Source organism: Drosophila mauritiana, chromosome 2L, assembly GCF_004382145.1.
Source record: "Drosophila mauritiana strain mau12 chromosome 2L, ASM438214v1, whole genome shotgun sequence".
NCBI classification, from domain to species: domain Eukaryota; kingdom Metazoa; phylum Arthropoda; class Insecta; order Diptera; family Drosophilidae; genus Drosophila; species Drosophila mauritiana.
The window spans coordinates 13,700,197-13,719,662 of NC_046667.1; the positions used below are offsets into that span (position 1 = coordinate 13,700,197).

The window sequence follows — 19,466 nt, forward strand, 5'->3', positions numbered from 1 at the left end:
CCGCTTGTTTGTTTGCCTTCTCGGCGCTTTAGCTGCATTTTCCTTTTTGGCCAATGCAATAAAAAAGAAGAAGAAATTACGATGACTTGGCCAAATGCCAGCTGGAGCGCGCGGAAGGCAAAGGACGGCCGACACATTTGCCAGAAGCATTGCAGATGGTCGGGAGCTCAGGAAAAGCGGAAAAACGGCAGGGGAAAGGAGCAGGAGCAGGAGCGAAAGTATATCTGCACCACACTCACCAAACTGTTTTTATTTGCCAGCAAGTCTAGAGACTCGCAGCTGAATTGCAGAGGCTCTCCATTTTGGAGTGTGTATATATGGGTATTAAAATATTTTCCTACATATTTCAGCTGCCAAAATTATTTCAATTTAGTTCCGCAAAATAAATTTGCTTCCGTTTTTGTCTGCACTTGGCTAGCAAAGATTTCTTTCGTTTTCATGCGATGAACATGAAAGTGCCATATTATATACTTAAGCGAATCGTATTTATGACAAATTAAGTCTTTGAAAACCATAACTTAAGACACTTCCCCGTAAAATTGAATAACTTGGGTAGTTGGAAGCAAATTTAATTTCTTAAAGACTAAACGTTTTTAGTACTAAAACAAGAGTCGATTTCCTCGGCTAACAGATACCCCTTACTCAGCTATTGAGGGCGAGAGATATAATAAATGAAAAATTTTTTTTAATATTTTTCAAAACTTTGTTTGAAACTTTATACTGAAAATTAATGATACTTTCTCTTTTAATAATTGGCATACTAAGATAAAATATTAGCTTAATGAGAAATTGTAGCTGTGTCTTATTCATTTTAAAGCTTATTTCATTTTCAATTGTTTGACCTAACCGCTTTAGACACTTGCACATTAATTTCCCCTGAAATCTGGCCAGCTTTCAAGCAGTTTGGCCCATTTTTCTCCTCTATAAATATTTCAATAGGCGCATTGTTCTTTTTACAAGTTTACGGTTTTTCTTTGCCAAACTCCCACACAGGACTCATCCGAAATGCATGTCCCTAACCGAATTTCAACTTCCTCGACTCATTGTAATTGCAATTCTGAAGGTTGGCAGTGTGCACACAACGGGTCGCAGAAATGGAGCTTAGTTCCCAAGTCGTATTTTTTCCTACCCACATTTAATAGAATTTTTGGCTTATTTACTGAGCCAACAAATGCAATGCGATACAATGCGAAAATTAAAGAAACTCCCGCAGCAAATACTGAAATGCGTTAGATTCAATTTATAAATGGGTAGAATAATCACAGTTGAAAGTCTCATTTAGTTTTTTTTTGCAGCAATTGAAAGGGATTAGCCGAAAAAGCTCTTACAGTCATCAGTGCCATTTCTGAGCCAAAACCAACAAAGAAAGTTGGAAAGTTTTCATTAGCGGAAACACAAGGCTTCATTCAGTTTGATAGTTCCGTTTGGAGTTTCAGTTAAAGTTACAACAATTTCTTGCAGCTGCGTGCATGTGCCACTGTTTATTTATTTTGGTGTGCAGTTAAAATTTTGGCATGCCAACAATGGTCGAACTACGGACCCGGACCCGGACACGTATGCGGATGGGGATACGGATAAGGACCAGGACCTAGAGCAGGACCAGGACCAGGACACGGTCCTGAAATCGCTGTAAAACTGACTGACTTTCGACATGTATTTTTGCCCGGCGGGCGGTGGTGCTTTTCCGGCTCCATGCCATTTCGTATTTAATTTCAGTTGAGCTGGCCCAAACCGAGTCCTAGTTCCTATTCGAATCCCGGTTCCAGGCCTGTAAAAACATTCCGTTTGTGGTCGCCCGACCAGGCCGGACTTCAATTTGTTTTCGTTCCACGATTCTGTGTTTTTGTTTGCCCTGCTGCACAGCCCTCGTAATTTCAGTGCATTTTTTAGTGGGCGAAATGTGGGAGAAATTTGGGGCGTAGGCGGTGTTGTTTTAATTGCTGCTGACAACGAAACTTTCAACAAATCAGAGTCGCTCGTGTCCATCCAAACGGACAACTGGTGCAAAAAGGATTTGCAAAATGGATGATGGCGAAATGATTGAATAATCGACGTAATTTTCTAGGGATTTGCGGTGGCAGTAGGACATCAACAAAAATAAACTGAATATGAATTGAGTGAAAAGTTTTGCATGCAAATTTTAATTCGGAATTCAGTCGGGGATTGGGAATAACTAACCTGGGATTTGTCTGGATAAAATAAGAGTTATATGAAATCGAGATTGCTACATTTATATTCAGATTATTTTGCAGATTTTAAACAAGACGTTTTTATCACTTCCGTATATAGTAACCGCACCATTTTTGACATACTCTATACATGTATATGTATATACTATATCACTCTGATGGAAAGATTAAGCCATCAAGCGGCAGACAAGTTGGAGAGTGAGCTGCATTCCACGCTTCCTTTGCAGATGGCGATGCAAATTTGTTGACAGTCGTGTGCAAAGGGCGAATTGAGTGATATCTCAGCTTTCTCGGAGGCAACAGCCGTAATAAAGCCACCCTTCCGCCCACTCCGCGCCACGCCTCCTTTCTCCTTTCGCCTTTCTCGCATCAAAATGGCTGACTGCACACACATTTCCGGAAGGGAACGCCGTGTTGCATGCCAATAAATCATAACGCTCTGACTCCGGACTGCACATCTATATATATATGTGTATATATGTATTTCGATATATGTATAGGAGTGTGTATATAGCGAAAAGTGCGGGCGGAGGCAATGGCCATTCGCTGGATTCGAAGGGTTTCCAGAGCGGTAATGGTGCAATCGGCCATGTTATTATTGTTGCTGTTCATATTATTATTGTTCGCCATCGGCACGATTGAGTTCGTTTCGTTTGGCCCTTACGTTGTTGCCGGATAACTGGCTGCTCTGGCCAAGTTGACTTGTCATAAAAATTGAAATTGTTATCAACTCGTTCGTGCGTCGGACATTCAAGGATTATTGCATTAAAGCAGCCAGAACGAAGCAGTCGGTGTACAAACAGCGCAAAGGACGAATAGTGAGTGCACAATGAGTGTATCGCTTACGGAACTGCAATATCAAATACCCTAAGAGAATGATGGGTCCTTAAAGTCATTGCATTTCACAGAGCCAAGTAGAGCTGCACCGGAATGTTTTGGCTCGAACGTATCTGCAATGTGTAATACACATCTATGGTCTCACACTCTATTGCATAGTTTAAAAGATAACAATGCGTTATGTTTATCTCTCCTGATGGGTGCCAATTTGCTGCAAGTTCGTTTGTATTTTGCCAAAATATAATATTTTTATAAAATTTATTGAGCTCACCAAGCGATGCCACCCGTGGATAAAGTATATGAATGTGCCACTGGAAAGCTTAATGGAATTTTCGCGTTCAGGTGCCACGCCTTCGACGAAAGTGGCTGCAGTTGGTTAAACTTCCGGCTGTTCCATACGGATTAAAATCCCGATAAGGTCTTTGTCCCTGATGCGTTCGCTTTCTGCCATTCTCCTTCGATGATGGGCCGATATCAATGCCGCCCGTTTAAATCGTCCTGGCAACAGTATTGCCTATCGAAGTGCCAATAAATTTCGTTCGCTCGCTGTCATTTATCATGTTTGAGTCGGTTGGAAATGAATAATGTGCAGCCAGCATCGATATGAAATGCCAAATGAGCATCGAGCATCGAGCATCAAGAGCCAATGCAATTATAGCAGTCGTGTATCTTTACGTCTTGAGTACTTCGCATAAGCGAAGCGGAAATTGGAAAAGAAAAGAGGAATTTTTACCTGCTTACTTACCTTCGTTTTATCACTTTAAGCGAGCACTTAATTTAAATATAACTTTTCTTTCAACTGGTAATGCAAAAACGATGTTTTTGAAATATTTAGTCATTTTCTCCCTGCCTAATTGACTTTAGGCGTCAGGCGAGCAAATTAAATTGCCCAATTATTGGCTAAACTATTTTTAAGCCTCGATGTCCTCGACACTGTTTCTGGTTGAAAGCAGAGAAAGTAGAGAGCCGAAAACTGGAAGAGGACACTCGCCAGGCGCAATTCATTTGACAGTCACGAAATCAATTGGAAAAGTGAATAAGCAGAAAGTGAGAAACGAAATCAAGCTGCATAAATTATCGAGAAATCAGATCGGCAAATTGGAACAATTGAGTCTCACACTGCAAATTCCCAGGCACTGTCAATTTCGCCGAAGCCTCAAATGGAGTTCCTGTGCGGCCTTGTGAAAACGCCTCGCCAATGAATGTGCCATCCTTTGCCATTTTCCGCTTTCTTTTTGTTTTTGGCACTTTCTTTGTGCCACCAGTGCAGCGACGTTGCACTTGCAGCACTCGTTGCAAAATGGTGTCTTGCAAATGGGTCGTGAAATCAGCCAGATGCCTTGGTTTTAAATAAAAAGCCTTTCTCACGCCTGCTTTTCCATGGAAATCCATGGTATGGTCTCCACTCTAAATTGCAGTTTATTTGCGGTTTGTTAATTTTATTGCAGAACTTTGTTTACAATTCTGCTTAAATTTCATTACACGATCCGCAACGAAAGGAAGTGGGCCAAGGGGAAAGAGATTTGCGGGTGTGTGGCAGCGCTGGATTGAAAATGAATGCCAAAACCTTGATATGAATTAATATTTGAGCAGGGCTGCCAAGTGGAGCAGACATCCAAAGGGAGTGGGGCCTGACCGAGCCAAATGGACATTTGTTTGCATGGAATGGACATTGGTTAAATGGGTCAGCTCGTGGCGATTGATTGGCGCGCACGTTGGTTTTGGCAAATATTAAATTCGGAAAATGCATTTGGGGCACTTCTCCATTGCGGTGAAGTATTTCAATCAACTTTCCGTTAGTGTGATGATGTCTCACTCACTTTTCGAATCACTTGCCAACATTAAGGTAATCATTCAGCCAAGGCAAAGGTTAAGACAACTGAAAAGCACCAGCCCACAAAGGCAGCTAACAATAATGTGGGGGAAAACCCAAAACGCCAGCGAAAACACGAAGCATGAAAAATCAAAACAAATAAGCCAACAGGCAGGCAAACAAAGTGCCAAGCAAATTAAATAAAATCCGCACAAACAAAGCAATGTGGACCGGGCCAAAAAGAGAGAGCGGCCAAATGGGGAGGCGCAAGGATACACATGCACACAGAGACACAGGATACTGGATACTGGAGCAGGCCACTTAGATGGCGGTTGACACAGCCACAAGGAGCGAGTGAGTGTGTGTTTTTGTTTGTGATAAAAATGAAGCAATTGAAAGAGGCCGCGACAAATGCCACCAACAATGGCTGAAAGCCGCCGACGGAAAACTGAGCCGGAATGGGTTGCGGATGGGGAGAGGAAATTAATTAGCTCCGACTCTGGTTAGCAATTTTCATTCAATTATAGTGCGGGAACTAATCGCAAATAATCAGGTTCAAATTGCTCTAAGTACTTTCTTTAAAACAAGCGATTCTTCCTACAATTTTAAATACACATTCACCAAACTATTTAACAAATAGACTAACAAAATCAACCAAGTGTATATAAATTGTATAGCTACATAACTATCAAATTGTTAATAATTAAAAATATCTTTTCTTTTTTTTTAATACTAATTTTTGTAGACATCTTGCAGCCTTTGACCAATCTCCAACTGGGGCTTACTCGTTAGTTGAAATATGTGGCTGCCTGAAAGTATGCAACAGTGCCGAGGAATATTACGTATACGTAATTAATGAAGTGCAACTACCATGGCTCGCTAGGATGGATAATGAAAAGTGCATATTTATCAAGCAAAAACAGGAGCAAGATCCTTCAGCTGGATTTTTGGGCGCGGCAGGGTCGGGGTTGCGGAGCCGATGCATATCCTGCGGCCACATCCTGGCGCAAATACTGGCATTATCAGCAGCCTTCATTCATGGATACCAACCGATGGCAGAATGGCGAGAAAAATGTGAGCAGGAAAGCCGAGCCGGTCCTGTCTGCCTCCTGTGTCCTTCGTTCACTTTGCAGTCGGGTGCGCGACCCGAAAAGGTTTGAGAGCCACTGGAAGGACAAACAGGGATAACTGCAATGGAAGGTTCCTAAGAGCTTAAAGCTCTGAGCTTAAGAGTCAGCTGCCCACAAGTGTTTAGGCCCGAAGAGAACCGTGCACTTATGCTTTGCAGCATCTTGCCTTTTCCCATTTCGCTCTCATTTTCTCGCTGTGCGGGTGCCCTGTAGTTTTGCGTTTGTAAAAGCCATTTTTCATTCATACGAACTTACTTTAAATTAATTTTTTTGTGGGGTCATAAATCATTTTTGGCTCTGGACCTACGCATGCTGCGTCTGTGTGGGTGCCCATCAGCGCGTTCGTGTGTCCGTGTAATCGCCTATTGGTATGGGTGTAAGCTCCAATATCGTGTATTTGGCATTGCGTGTATGAATGAATGTGTTCTCTGTATTCGCAAGACTTTCAAATTAGTTTCGATTGAATTGATGAAGGTGAAAATCGGCAGCAGTAGGTCAAGTTAGCTGGAATGGCAGAATGTTAAAGAAATGGTATTTGTGGTGTGAGGGTCGCAAATGATTGTAATTTATGTACATGTTATCGAAATATTTAATATTTTTTTTAAACCGGTCAAATCATTAAAATAGAGCTGTAAATTTATTTATGTATTTATATTTAAATGGTACCTTAATTATGTTACTTTATTTATTTGTTTTTAAACAAATACACAAACAAATTTCAAATAGCAAACCATTTTTAATGGCTGTACTTAAAATAAATAAAATAAAATGGTTTAAAATGCATACATTTAGGTAAATGACATGAAATTATTATTCGAATATTTCGAAACATCCTGAGTTGACCACGCACAACCACCAATGCGATGGGCATCGACAGGATTGCTCCGCACCCTGTATACATGTAACCGAGGGGTAACTACCACAAGCGCAGAGAGTGCCCATCTCCTGGCGCTCTCTTACAGCCTCCGACGAAAGCTCGCCGGGAAGAGCTTGAAAGCTGCAGGAGACCCACACACTCGCACATAGCGAACACATTCCAGGATCCATGGAGTCACGAGTCCTGACGGCTGGCAAGGACTCGTGGCATATATATGTGCGCCTAGGTACATGTTCCAGCCTTCACATCGGCAGCGCATCCCCAAGCAGCGTTCGGGATTTCGAATTCCTGCACAAGGATGTGTCGTGGGATGCCGAGGCTCGGGCTCGTCGCTTTCGTGCTGGTTCTCGGCTCCAGCAAAGGACTCTGCTTCTGCAGCTAAAGGACTTCCAGCGCCGCCTCGCTGGCAATGCTGCACGGGCATCGGGCTCAGTTGGTGTTCCGGTTTCGGGTTGTGCTGTCAGTTGCCTTTTTGCACAGCGGCTGAGCGATTGAGCGATTGAACGGTTGGACGGCTGAGCGCTGGAGCGGTTGAGAGTGTGCCATCGGAGCCGGAGAGTCCTAACGCGTTGCCCGTGGTCTGTGTCCGCATCCGTATCCGTATCTCCGTGCGTCTCTCTCCGGGTGTGTGCGTGTGCGTGTGGTTAAGTGTGTGCCTGTTGTCTGTCGCTAACGGTGCGCGCGCGTCTGTCTGTGTGAGTGTGTGACTCTGTGCGTGCCCCTGCCAGTGTGTGTGTGTGTGGAATTGTGTGTGCACAACAATACCATATATCTTATATACTAATACCAGTGTGCCCACACTCGCACACGGCCTGCAAATAAAATATTAGAAACAGATATATACAACAATTCCAGCAGGTAAACCCATTGAACTATCCAGGACTTTCTATAGTATGCACTTGATATTCAGCAGCAAGTGTAATATGAAACATAACGTGCCGTGAACGTCCTTTTCGCTCTCTTTGTCCTTCTCTTTCTTTTTGGTCCGGAGGTCGTGTGTGCGTGTGTTTGTGAAAATTCCATCATCATCATCATCTGTATCGGTTTAGCCATTATCATTCAGTTTATAGCTGTACACAAATTTTCGTACATCCTTCCTGCCTCTATTTTATTTTTATGCCACCGATTTTGTCATTTCTATTACTTTCGAGTTCTGACAAGGAAGCGTAAATGCGAATCGCTAATTGACCATCAGGCTATCAATATTCAAAAAGGAAAGTATCTTTCAGATACATGTCAAGTGCAACTCTCGCGCTCTCTTTCGTTCGTACATGCTCGCTCTCTGTCTTCATTTTACATATGTGTGTGTGCCTGTATAACAGGTGCCAAAAAATAAATGGCAATGGTTACTTTTATGTTCACATTGTGTGGGCGTCTGGCTGGGAAAAAGGGGTGGCACGAATGAATAAAACCGAATGATATGATATTCTGGGCCATTATCAACAAGTGAGAAACTCGTGATTATTGCTCACTGAATAATAAATGGTTAATTTCATTAACTAAATTAAATGTTATTCCTCTCCACTTTATAGCCGTCGACACGCATTCCATATGCAATGGATGCCAGAACTAATAGCGGATATCGGAATAAACAAATATAAAACCACATACAAACAAATTTATAAGCTAAGCAATATTTAATTCGGTTGAGTGAAATTCACAAGAAATAAATCAATTTTAAAGTTCTTCAAGCTGCGGAAACAAATACTAAACCGCGAAAACTATTTAATCGCTGAACTGAATAAACGCATAAGCCCACGACTAAAGCAATTTTGTAATTCAAACAAAGGGAAACCACACTGAAAATACTAGTTATTAATTAATGGTGATGGCTACTCACAAGCAAACTATTTTAGCCAGTTGTAAATATTAATAACATCATTGGACATAAAATGCATACACACCCGAAATTCCAAACTCACTTAATGTCAAGCGAATTATAATATCCATACAAAAATAATACAAACAAAAAATCCATTTAAATACAAAGTGTTCTATTATATAGAAAACTAAATTCGCAAATGATGTATAAGTTTTCGATAAGCAACTGAAACACGCACAAGATTGATACAAATTTTTAATAATAGTACATTAAAACATAAGGACAGTTCAAGCACAGCTCAATTGGCTGATGAATCTAAGTGGGAATAATTCGGAAATTCCTTGAAAGTCTTCGATTGACGGAAATTGAAAAAAGTCGATTAACTCGATACATACATACATACATAATCGCATATAAATAAATAATAATCATTATTGAATTTAAAATAAATTACATCAACTTCATTACTTATCAACCAAAAATTCTGGGAGACAAATTTGATAAAAAAGTTTAAAATAATATTAATACGCATACAACAAGTTTAATACACGAACCAGTAACGGGAAAAGTTCTACAAGTAATTATTCAACACAATCAACGCAATCCTTGAATGCCAATTGGAAAAACCTTTGATTGCATAACAAATGGAGAAGGGATAGAAGGTGAGTCTCTTAATTACAACCTCAATGCAGGTATTTAAGTTAATTTAAAGTAGTAACTTCGAAATGGACAGAAATTTGCAGATATACTGTTCCGAAAGCATTATTCACTTTATTTCCAAGGCAAGTAAGGCGAACAGCTTCAATGTCTTGTTTTGATTTAATATTCCGTTCCATATATTTTGGAAACAGCTAAAGTATTTCAAAACCTGCCATAGCCACAGAGGGCTTCGTATACCCAAACGCCATAACCGCAGGCATTATTTTAGCTTTCTCCGTCGCTCCTGTGCAGGCGGTTTGAGTTGATTTGGTTTTTTGTTTCACTTCTCGGGCGAGCAATTTAAAATTGTTCCATTGACCTTTCGACGACCACAGAGCCACATTCAAATACCCAGCTGGCGAGTAAGTGGGTGTCCGGGTGGGTGGTCTGTGCGTGGGTGGGTGGGTATTTGGCTGGCCTGGTGGGCTGGGTGTTCCGGAGCAATGCCCAAAAGCAAACAGAGCAGCCAGCAGCCACTCGGAGGACAATAAAAAGCAGCGCACAATTGCCAAATAAATAACTTGACGCTCGCTCCGTCGTGGGTTTATTTGCTCTGGTGCCGTGGTTTTTGGGCTTTGGCTTGATTTTCATTTTCATTTCGCAAGGCACACACACGCGCCGCCAAATACGCACACATACACACACTTGGCACGACTACTGTTGCATATTAAAATTGCTTCGGCTTCCTGTTTTGTTTTCATCTCTTGCACTCGCTGCTCATTTTGGCCTGGCTCTTTTTCATTAATAATATGACACAATTCGCGCTGCATTGTCCCGAACTGGCAGCGCCCAAGAGCACTTTCGGCTTTGCCGCCTCCTTACGCTCATTATGCCCATTTGTGGCTTTGTCTTCGGCTACAGCACCACGGCCCAGACCCAGACCCATTCTGGCCGGGCTCGGGCAGCATATTTGGCCATTTCATTCATCATTCATTCATGCAGACTCCGGCACGCCCAGCCACCGCTGCCGCCCACAAAACACACTCACACTCTTAGTCGGCAGCAAATCCGAGTGCAAACAGCGGGCCTGTAAGATACAAATTGCACTATTATACACTATGGAATATACACTGGCAATACCTAAAAGTAGGAATAACTCAAAGTTTTTTATAGTTATTCAAGAAAGTGTATCATTTAAATATTCTTATATTAATATCTGATTGTGCACCCGTAGAATAAATAGCTCAATTTCATTTAAAGTTGGCAATTTTCCCAAATCAAAATCTCCCCTCTTTCATTGCACAACTTAACTTGATTGCTACAGTTTCTTACAATCAAGTGTAATAATACACATTGTTTGAAAGTGAAAGCCGCAAATCTATTGTCATTGGACCAGTGCGATTTGGAAAGAGTATCCCCGAAAGTAATTCACTTCGCGCTGCCCGCCTCTCAGCCTCTCGCGTTTGCCGACGATGTCCTTAATTATGTGCCAGCAGCCCTGACTGACTGCCACACTGCCACAGTGACTGCTCAAAGGACATCCAAAGCCTCCAGCCTCCCTCCGCTCCTGCCCACTCACCACTACACTAGCACGAGCACACACACACACACGCAGACTCGTGCATAGGACATAGGCGTTGTCAGGATCTCGGCAGTGGAAGTCGCAGTCGCGACTGTTACGTGGCGCTCGTGTATGATGACGATGTGTCATGTTGGACTCCGGGTCTCGGGTTTCAGAGTCCTTGTTGCGCTTGTTTTTATCGCCCTTGTTTGGCCGTTGTTGATGAGTGTCGTTGTTGTTGGCCGCTTTTGAAGAGCGCTCTTCTAGTGGGTGTCATGTCCGCTTAGTTGTTGCCCCTCCTGCCCCAGCAGCCCCAGCTGCTCCACCTGCCCCTCATCCAGCTGCTGCTGTTTGCCGCCGTGCTTTGAGGCGACGCCGCTTTGCCTACTGCTTATTTATGTATGAAGGACCTTAAACTTTGCAGCGGATGAAAATGGCCGCAGCCGAGTGAGATGAGTAGATGAGTAGCTGAGTAGCCCATGAACCAAATTATATACACGCCCACCCACCATCCACCCACTGCCAGCATACATATAGAAGTGTAACAAATGGCGTCGCTACTTTTTTAATCACAGCCGGCGACGCAGTTTTCAGTTTCACTTTTCCATTTGCAAAGTTTCTCACGTGTGTCTTCCCCAGCCTTTCCTCAGTGTCTTTTTTTGTGTTTTTATTTTTTATTTTTGTAATAGTAGTCGGGCCAACTGGCAGCTGGCAAGTCCAACTGACAAAAGCTGACAAACAATGCTCACTTTTTGTTGGACTTCTACGCCTCAGCTTTCTACGCTTGTTCCATTAACCTTCGCAAATGAAAAAGGGATTTAAGGTTAACAATTCGCTGGCTTTTTCTTGGACCACTTAATATTAGCCGTAACTAGGCCAAAGCAGAGGTTGGTAAATATAGAAATGGATAGTTGGATAGTAGCGAAGGCAAAAGGTCAGCACAATTCGCAGATGTTAGGTATATTTTCGCTAAGAGCAAGAAGCTGATGTGAGTCCTTGAACCGAACTTAAGTGGTCATAACCATTTTATGCATGACCTGGAAAGTTATTTTTAAATAGAAATAGAATTGCGATACAAAGGTATTTAATATATTGCTATTTATTTTTTAACACTTTTACAAGAAATTTGTGTCGAACATAGCCGAAAATGTGTTTTAAGGTTACGGAGTAGGTAGCTTTACGGGCACAAATTCTTCGGCCGTCATAATTTGTGAAATTTTAGTGCTCATTCGAGGATTTGTCTGCTAATCTATAATTAAAATTATTGTCGTATCATTCGGGAGCTGGAAACTTTCGTGCCACCAAAACTTTTCGCCCGCAGAGTGCGGGTCGGAGGGCTAAGGTGCCGATGGAGGCTTAGCCATGAAATGCCCCAACAAACTGCCAGTTAAACCGTCCATAGCAAGTGAATCTTGAACCTGCGAGCCCCAGGACCACCTAGTTTAACCCAAACTGATTGGGAGGCAGCTACGTGCCTGTGCATTTGAGCAGCAGATGTCACACGAGGTGGGCCAAAGTTTTTGGGTCCGCCAGCAACTTAGATAATTTAACAGTTCCACGGAAGGGACAGGGCGGGACTTGGACTTCCTTGAACGCTTTTCGGGAGTTTACCTCTACGTGAGATAATGCAAATTTATGGCTGGCAATTAGCAAGTCGCGAATCGCAGTCGAAGCTCGGCAATAACTCAAGGGGTGGCCACAACTTTGACTAGGCCCCCGACCTAATTGCAGTCGCCGACGTGAGAAATCTCGGCGAGAAGTGAAGAGCTGGTTGGGTTACGTTTTCCGCTTTTCGGGTGTCATGGGTGCCGTGGGTGCTGCGGGATGCTGTGAAGACAATGAAAAACCAAAATCCAGTTAGCGAAACCCCGTAAACCATTAATTATCTTAGGCGGCGCCTCGCATATGTGATGTGGGCAACTGGCGGCTGCAAAAGATACAAATATACGAGTACGCCACCAGAAGATACAGATACGGGCTGACTGTCAGTGGCAAGTGGCACATGCCGTTTATCTGTTATCCAACAGTTATACTTTGCACACCCAGTTCAACTGGGATAACCAGCACAGCCACACTCGCTCAAAAGAAGAACGTCGTGCCGTATCTGTATCTTTATCTGTGCGATACAGATACAGATACATAGCCACGCACACACACACACATACACACACGGAACAAAGCATCAGTTGCAATCTGACTTCAATTCAATTATTTTAGATTAGAATGTGACTGTGTCACACACACTTTTGTCTCTATGTCAGCTGTCATTCATCCGTTCATATGTTCCATAAAGTCAGGCCGCGGGGCGAAGAGTTGGAGCATTTTGCGGCACAGGATACGTGCCCTATACGCCGCCTGTTCCTGCATTGACACTCGTTCCCATATACCCACATCCATCTATATGTACTCGTTTCTGTATATAAACACATGCACATATGTGGGGTTTCGGGTTCACTGTGAATGTGCTCAACAAAACATTGTCCCAGAGATCCCGACTCGAAACGAGCGTGACAAAAGTAACAAATGTGCGACTGCCACCAGCCCAATGACGTCAGGCTTCCTGGGGGCCAGAATTTATTCAAGTGGCTCAAACATTTATGAGTTTCATCCTGCCAAATTGATTTGCGTTTTGTAAAAGCGCATTAAGCTCAGCCTGCCAATGAGTGACCTCTTAAACGCTTTGGGGATCATATTTCAATTGAGATAATTGCTTGACCGAGCTATGTGGAAAGTCAATCGGAAAAGCATATTTTGCAGACTGATTGTAAAATTGTATTTTAACATGGATAAACAAAGGAATCACATTTCATCAGTGTTACATTATCATTTTTAATGTTTAATAATAGATATAAGGTTTTATTTTTTCCCACCGTTTCTAAAAGTCAAATGGTCCACGATACCCAAAATTACCATAAGGAAACTATTTCAGTCAATTAAATTGGATAGAAAAATCTTGCCTGCTGGGAAAAACTATAATTTTTCGTTTCTATCAGAAGAAAACAGCTAGTTGAACAGGTAAAATTCCGAAAAAGCAGGTACCAAAAAGGACCATTTGATAAGAGTAAACTGGAAAAAATCCTGGGACATACTGTTTAGACATGAAGTAAGGATACATTTTTAAAGAACGCAGTAGTGTAAAATGATTATTATTTTCTATTAGATGTGGAGGAAGTCGTGAAGTAAAAATACATCAATGTAAACCGTTTAGTTCCGCTCTTTGTGAGTCATATCGGCAACGATTCTCAATGGAAAACAATTACATCTTTATGTTATGTTATTTTCAGCCTTATCACCGTCTTTATGCGGGCAACTTATAAAGCGGGTTTTATGATAATAACTGAAAAAGGGACACTTATAGATAGTGCACTGTGATAAAGAGGGGGAGGTTCAAAGTCAGAGAGATCAGAAATCCGGGGGTGACCTTTGGCAGCGGCTCAGATATGCTGCAACCCTCCGAGATCACAGCACTGAACGAAATTGGGACAAGTTTAATATTTTGTATAATTAAATGGGTAAAAATATATCATTTCCTTTTGTTAAGCTATTAAGATTTTAATTAATCCAATGCTTAATTATCTGAATATCAGCATCATTCGGCGTAGCGCAACATTTCGATGAGATTGTTTTCAGTGAAAAGAGCGATTGTATCTAGCTGCGGATGTTGTTGTGTCCTATCTGGTGGCCTGCCTGCACTCTCTGCCGATCCTCCCCGCAGTCCACTGCCTGAGTGGCCAGCTTAGCTGTCGTCCGCACTTCTTGTTCTGGGAAAATTCAGTTGTGTACCGACTGCAGTTGCGAACGGACAAGTCAAACTGGAAAATGAAATTCATCTGGGCCCTGATTTTGGTGCTCGGCTCCGTTGCAGCAAACGCTGAGCGTGATAATTACTGCGAAAGAAACGAGACTATACGAGCCACAGTGCCAGTGACCAAACAGCGGGTCATAGTGAAACAGCCCTCCAAGTGGAAAATCTGGAAGAAGACTGAGAAGATCACCGAAATCTACGATTCCGAGGAGGAACAAGTCACCCACCGGCTGGTACGAGAGTGCTGTCCCGGCTACTTGCAGGTGGAGTCCGGCTTGTGTGAGCCCATCTGCAGTCGGGGCTGTCCCGCCCACGCCAGTTGTGCCGCTCCAGATCGCTGTGAGTGCATTTCCGGCTACGTGTCGGCCAGAAATCACCAGGATGGCAGCCACTACTGTGAACCCATCTGCGAGACCCCATGTCCTGCGGGAGCTCAGTGCGTAACGCCCAATACCTGCGCCTGTCGCGACGGCTACACCCAATTGCAGCCAACTGGCGATGGTGTGAGTGGTGGATGTGCCCCAGTTTGCCGAGTGGGCGATGGCTGTGCCAATGGCAAGTGCATCGATGTGGAACGCTGTGCCTGCAACTCCGGATATCGGTGGGATAAGGCCGAAGAAAGGTGTATCGAGCTGAGTGCAGAGTCAATCTCTGAGGAACTGGACACCACCGAGGACAACACTGATTCGCCGAGCACCAGTTCAACAGCCGCTTTCACGGCCACCCACTGTCCCGATGACTTCGTCCTTTTCCGCGGCGAATGCCGCGAGAAGCAATTCGACAGTAATGAAGTGGGTTGCCTAAAATCCGGCTGTGGTCCGCATCAAACATGCCTGGACTCCGGTGTATGTCAGTGCTCGGATGGATATGTGCCGGAGGAGAGTGGCGAAGCAACTGGAGTGCTCAGCTGTCGGCGCACTTTGCTCAACCAGATTCTCGGGCTAAACGAAGCTACCGACGATGAGGATGAGCTGAATCCCTGGACCATACCAATCATTGGTGTTGCCAGTGGATTCCTGTTCGTTCTGCTGATTGTGGGTCTCCTCGGTGGTAGACGATATCGCCAGGAGCGGGCTGCTTTGGCCAACAAGGAGATGGAGTGCCAGTATTCGAAGAAGACAGTGGATGTGGACGAGTGGGTGCCATGAGGGGGTCAGGTTCATCCCTTGGCGTTGGGCTGTGTTAGATCAACATTGATTGTTAATTTTAAATCATTTTTCATTCGAAAATAAAGCGTATCAACTTAATCATAATTGTAATGCTTATGTTTTAAATGGCAGATAATATTATGGACATTTACAAATGTAGGGGCTTGATTTATAAGCCAAAAGCATTTGGATTGCATAATAATAAATATGTTTGCTAATAATTTACTAATTCAATGGTGTTACTTAACATTACAAAAAGACAGAAAGGATAAGCAATCTTCATCGTGACCAAAAATTAATATTAGTAGTTTAAGAGGATTAACAAATCGGACAAACTATTAGATACTCCCATAGTTCGCTTCATCACTTGTGGCTGATAAATTTAAAACGTTTAATAAACATTTTACTCATCATATCTCGCTTACGGATTGTGAGTCCCTTAGCAGCAATATGGACTCATATGCTGATTACTGGCTTATGTAAATAAAATATTCATAAACATTCGAGGCAAGAGTGCTCATGCTCAGCACATCAGCAAACAAGCCAACTTGAAAATGGCTAAAAATACTCAGACGAATGAACAGACATATTTGAAATGTTATGTTTTCACTCACAACTATGTATGCTGAAGGACTTTTAAGTTATTGAGGCAGAGTGTGTCTCATATTTAACGATATCTGGATTGGAAATTCTTTATTTTAGGGATTATAATCTATCTAGATACATAAGCACCGTTGTGGGCCCACTACCTTTCAACTCATTTCAGAAACATAAAATTGCTACTATATATTTGTTTTATTATTAACAGCTAAAGCTACAGAAAGTATTGATTCAGATTAAATGCGGATATTTTGAATTAAAAGGATTTATTTCTATGCTTAAGTAGAGGCATTATTTATATTATATTTTAAGCCGAAGCATCTGCTTCGAAAGTCGAGCGCTTTTGTGTATCTGTGTTTGTATCTTTGCGAAGTGTATCTGGCAGCGGCACACGGATCTTTTTAGCCATAATCGCTGCACATTTATATGTGTTTTGCACAAAGGAGCGTGGAGCAGAGCAGAGTAAACAGGGAGAGCAGTGCCGGAAAAGAGCCGAGAAAATCCGCCGCAGAGAAAGTGCGAGCGAAGAGAGTGCGTGAGAGCGAATAAACATCGAAAGCGTGCAAATTCTAAGAAAAAGGACGATTTGTTGCAAGTGGATGGAGCTCACAACCACTATCTGCCCCCTTGGCAGCAAAAACAACGGGAATACTTAAAGCTTCTTTAATTTTTATGTTGTTTTCTTCTCTCTTTGGCGGTGTGCTGAGTATCTGTGTATCTGTGTTTGTGCTCGTATCTGTTTCTGTGTATGTGTGTTTATTTCCGCCATTCACTTTGATTGCTTTCACTCGTATCTGTGTGCGTGCGTGTATATATGTGTGTGTGTGTTTGCGTTGGGGTAACCTTTGCTGGTGAATATTTTTGCGTGGGAAGTCGCCCAAGGACATGGCCTGGCTCAACTCAACTTGACTCGACTGGACTCGCCTGCCTTTGCCTTTGCCATCGCCTTTCGTTCTGCCTTATCTTCCGACCGCTCTTCATTTTTACACATATTTTTTGCCCTTACTTTTCGCACAGTCTGCTCTTTTGCTGCTTAGTTATTTATTTATTATATTTTTCTAGCAAAAATTGTTTTAGCTTTGCAACTGGAAAGCGCTCTGCAACAGTTGAGCTAAAGCCTTGGGCAACTAGCGCACGGAAAATAAACTTTTCAAATGCATAAACGAATTATATAAATAGTTACCTCAAAGATTCCGCACTGATGGCGGAAAATGTTCAGTCTTAAGCAGAGCATTTTCATGGTTCGTTTGTTAACGAATAGGGACTGTTAAAAATGTAAAAGGGTTGGGAAAAAGTGGTCGTAGCAAATTTTAAAACTTGAGAACGTGATCTAGTTAAAAATAAAGTCCTGTTTATAAAAATTGAAATAGAATAAAGAATCATAAACATAAAAATAAAAAATTTTATAAAAATGTTCTTTAAAGAAAAATATTTAATATGTCAAGTAAACAAACCTCATTTTGGTTTTTTCCTTTGGTTTTCTTGAAAATCAAAGAGTGCCTTCTAAAATTCCCAAGCATACAATATAAAATGAAGACAATTAAATATTGCCTAGAGCTTCAGATACCATATTCTTCAGTAATTGAATAAATAAGTGTTTTTGGAAAAATGTAACTTTTCCTTCGGCAATTGCAATTTTATAGCTTTCCTTACGGGATAACTTCACTTCACTTGCCTGAAGACATTCGTCAAAATCAGCAGCCAGAGCTCTTAGTCATTTCCCATCGCAACCTAGCGGGAGTCCTGCAAATTATTCAGTGTGTACTTGTTGATGCAGCCCTCGAATAACACTTACCACCCCCGATTGCCACCCCAATCCACCAACCCCCCCATTCACTCAGCATCTCCTCTGCAAAAATGCATTGTCGGAAAGTAGGTCGCTGCAGTTTAGCTCGGATGCAGTTCGCTGTTGCTGCTGCTGCTGTTGCTGCGACTCGGGAAAACGCAAACAGCAGCCATCAAATATTAACCACTAGTTGATCCTGTGCAATTTATGTGTGCGAATGTATGCCCCTGCCACGCCCACCGCCAGCCCAATTAGGAGCAGGGGGAGTGGGCGTTAGCGAATGAGAAATATGCGAAACATGGCTGAATTTTAGGGCTAGCTACTTTATGTTCCATAAGCTTTAGGGCGGCATATTCAGTGGGGGACGCAGCAGGATCCAAAGGGGCGTGGCGCATGCAACTTCAGCTCGCCACTTTTGCCGTCACGCCCAGTTTAACGGCAGCAACACTGTTGACCTATTTTTCTCGGCGGTACGCAGACTTTGAAATTATTTACAGCACCGAAGAGAGAGATGGCCGGAGAGCGAGCGAGAGAGACGGGGCGACCGGGGCTAGAAAGAGAAAGAGAACGAGTGCATGTGAGTGACGAGGGCTGTGTGTTTCAATAATCACAAAATGCATGCCCCCTCAGCTGCATTCCATGATTTGTGCTGCTGCTGCTGCTTCACAATTTTTGCAAGCCAAGTTTGCAGGCTGCTTATTGTCAAGCCGTGGCAAGGCCACGTTTTTGTGGATGCAACATTTGTGGACGGTGCAATTAGAGAAACCAACGGCAGCTGCAGCAGCAGCACTCGCACTCCTAATGCACATCCTGAAGTACGTTAATAAGTTTCGCATTTGAGAAACATGCAACTTCCAAAGGGAAATTCCCATAAAGCCCACTGCATATTGGAGAGCGTCTGCCTTTTACAAACTAAGGCCAAAGAAATAAGTTATGTGCGCACCTGGGCCACACACACAATTTGATATTTGCCCGTATATTCGTATTTTTATGATAAAATATTCGTGCGCTCTTGGCTGACCTAAAAAATCGTTAAATGTTTGAAAAAGCATTTTTTACCCAGCGTTTTTTACTCCTTTTGCCTACTCCACAGCGCTCGCAACTGTGAGCCACCTTCTTCTCCTTTTTACCCAGCTTTTTATTTTATTTTATTTTATTTTAGTTCTACCTTTTAGAACGCAAAGTGCCCAGCCCGCAAAGCATTTAAGTTAATGCACATGGAATCACTTGCACCGTGTTTAGTTGTAGCTACACAAACT

The 19,466-nt window shown here is 42.6% G+C and overlaps 1 protein-coding gene across 1 annotated transcript; it reads left to right on the top strand.

Annotated features, from left to right (window-relative positions):
• The first annotated feature begins 14,623 nt into the window (after window positions 1-14,623).
• LOC117147037 (protein draper) lies at window positions 14,624-15,926 on the top strand. The gene has a single exon (XM_033313747.1). The coding sequence runs from the start codon at window positions 14,688-14,690 to the stop codon at window positions 15,819-15,821; it is 1,134 nt and encodes a 377-aa protein (XP_033169638.1). The 5' UTR covers window positions 14,624-14,687; the 3' UTR covers window positions 15,822-15,926.
• Window positions 15,927-19,466: the final 3,540 nt, after the last annotated feature.

Excerpts from the sequence above, each read along its gene's own strand:
- LOC117147037 (XM_033313747.1), top strand. The coding sequence starts at position 14,688 with ATGAAATTCATCTGGGCCCTGATTTTGGTGCTCGGCTCCGTTGCAGCA.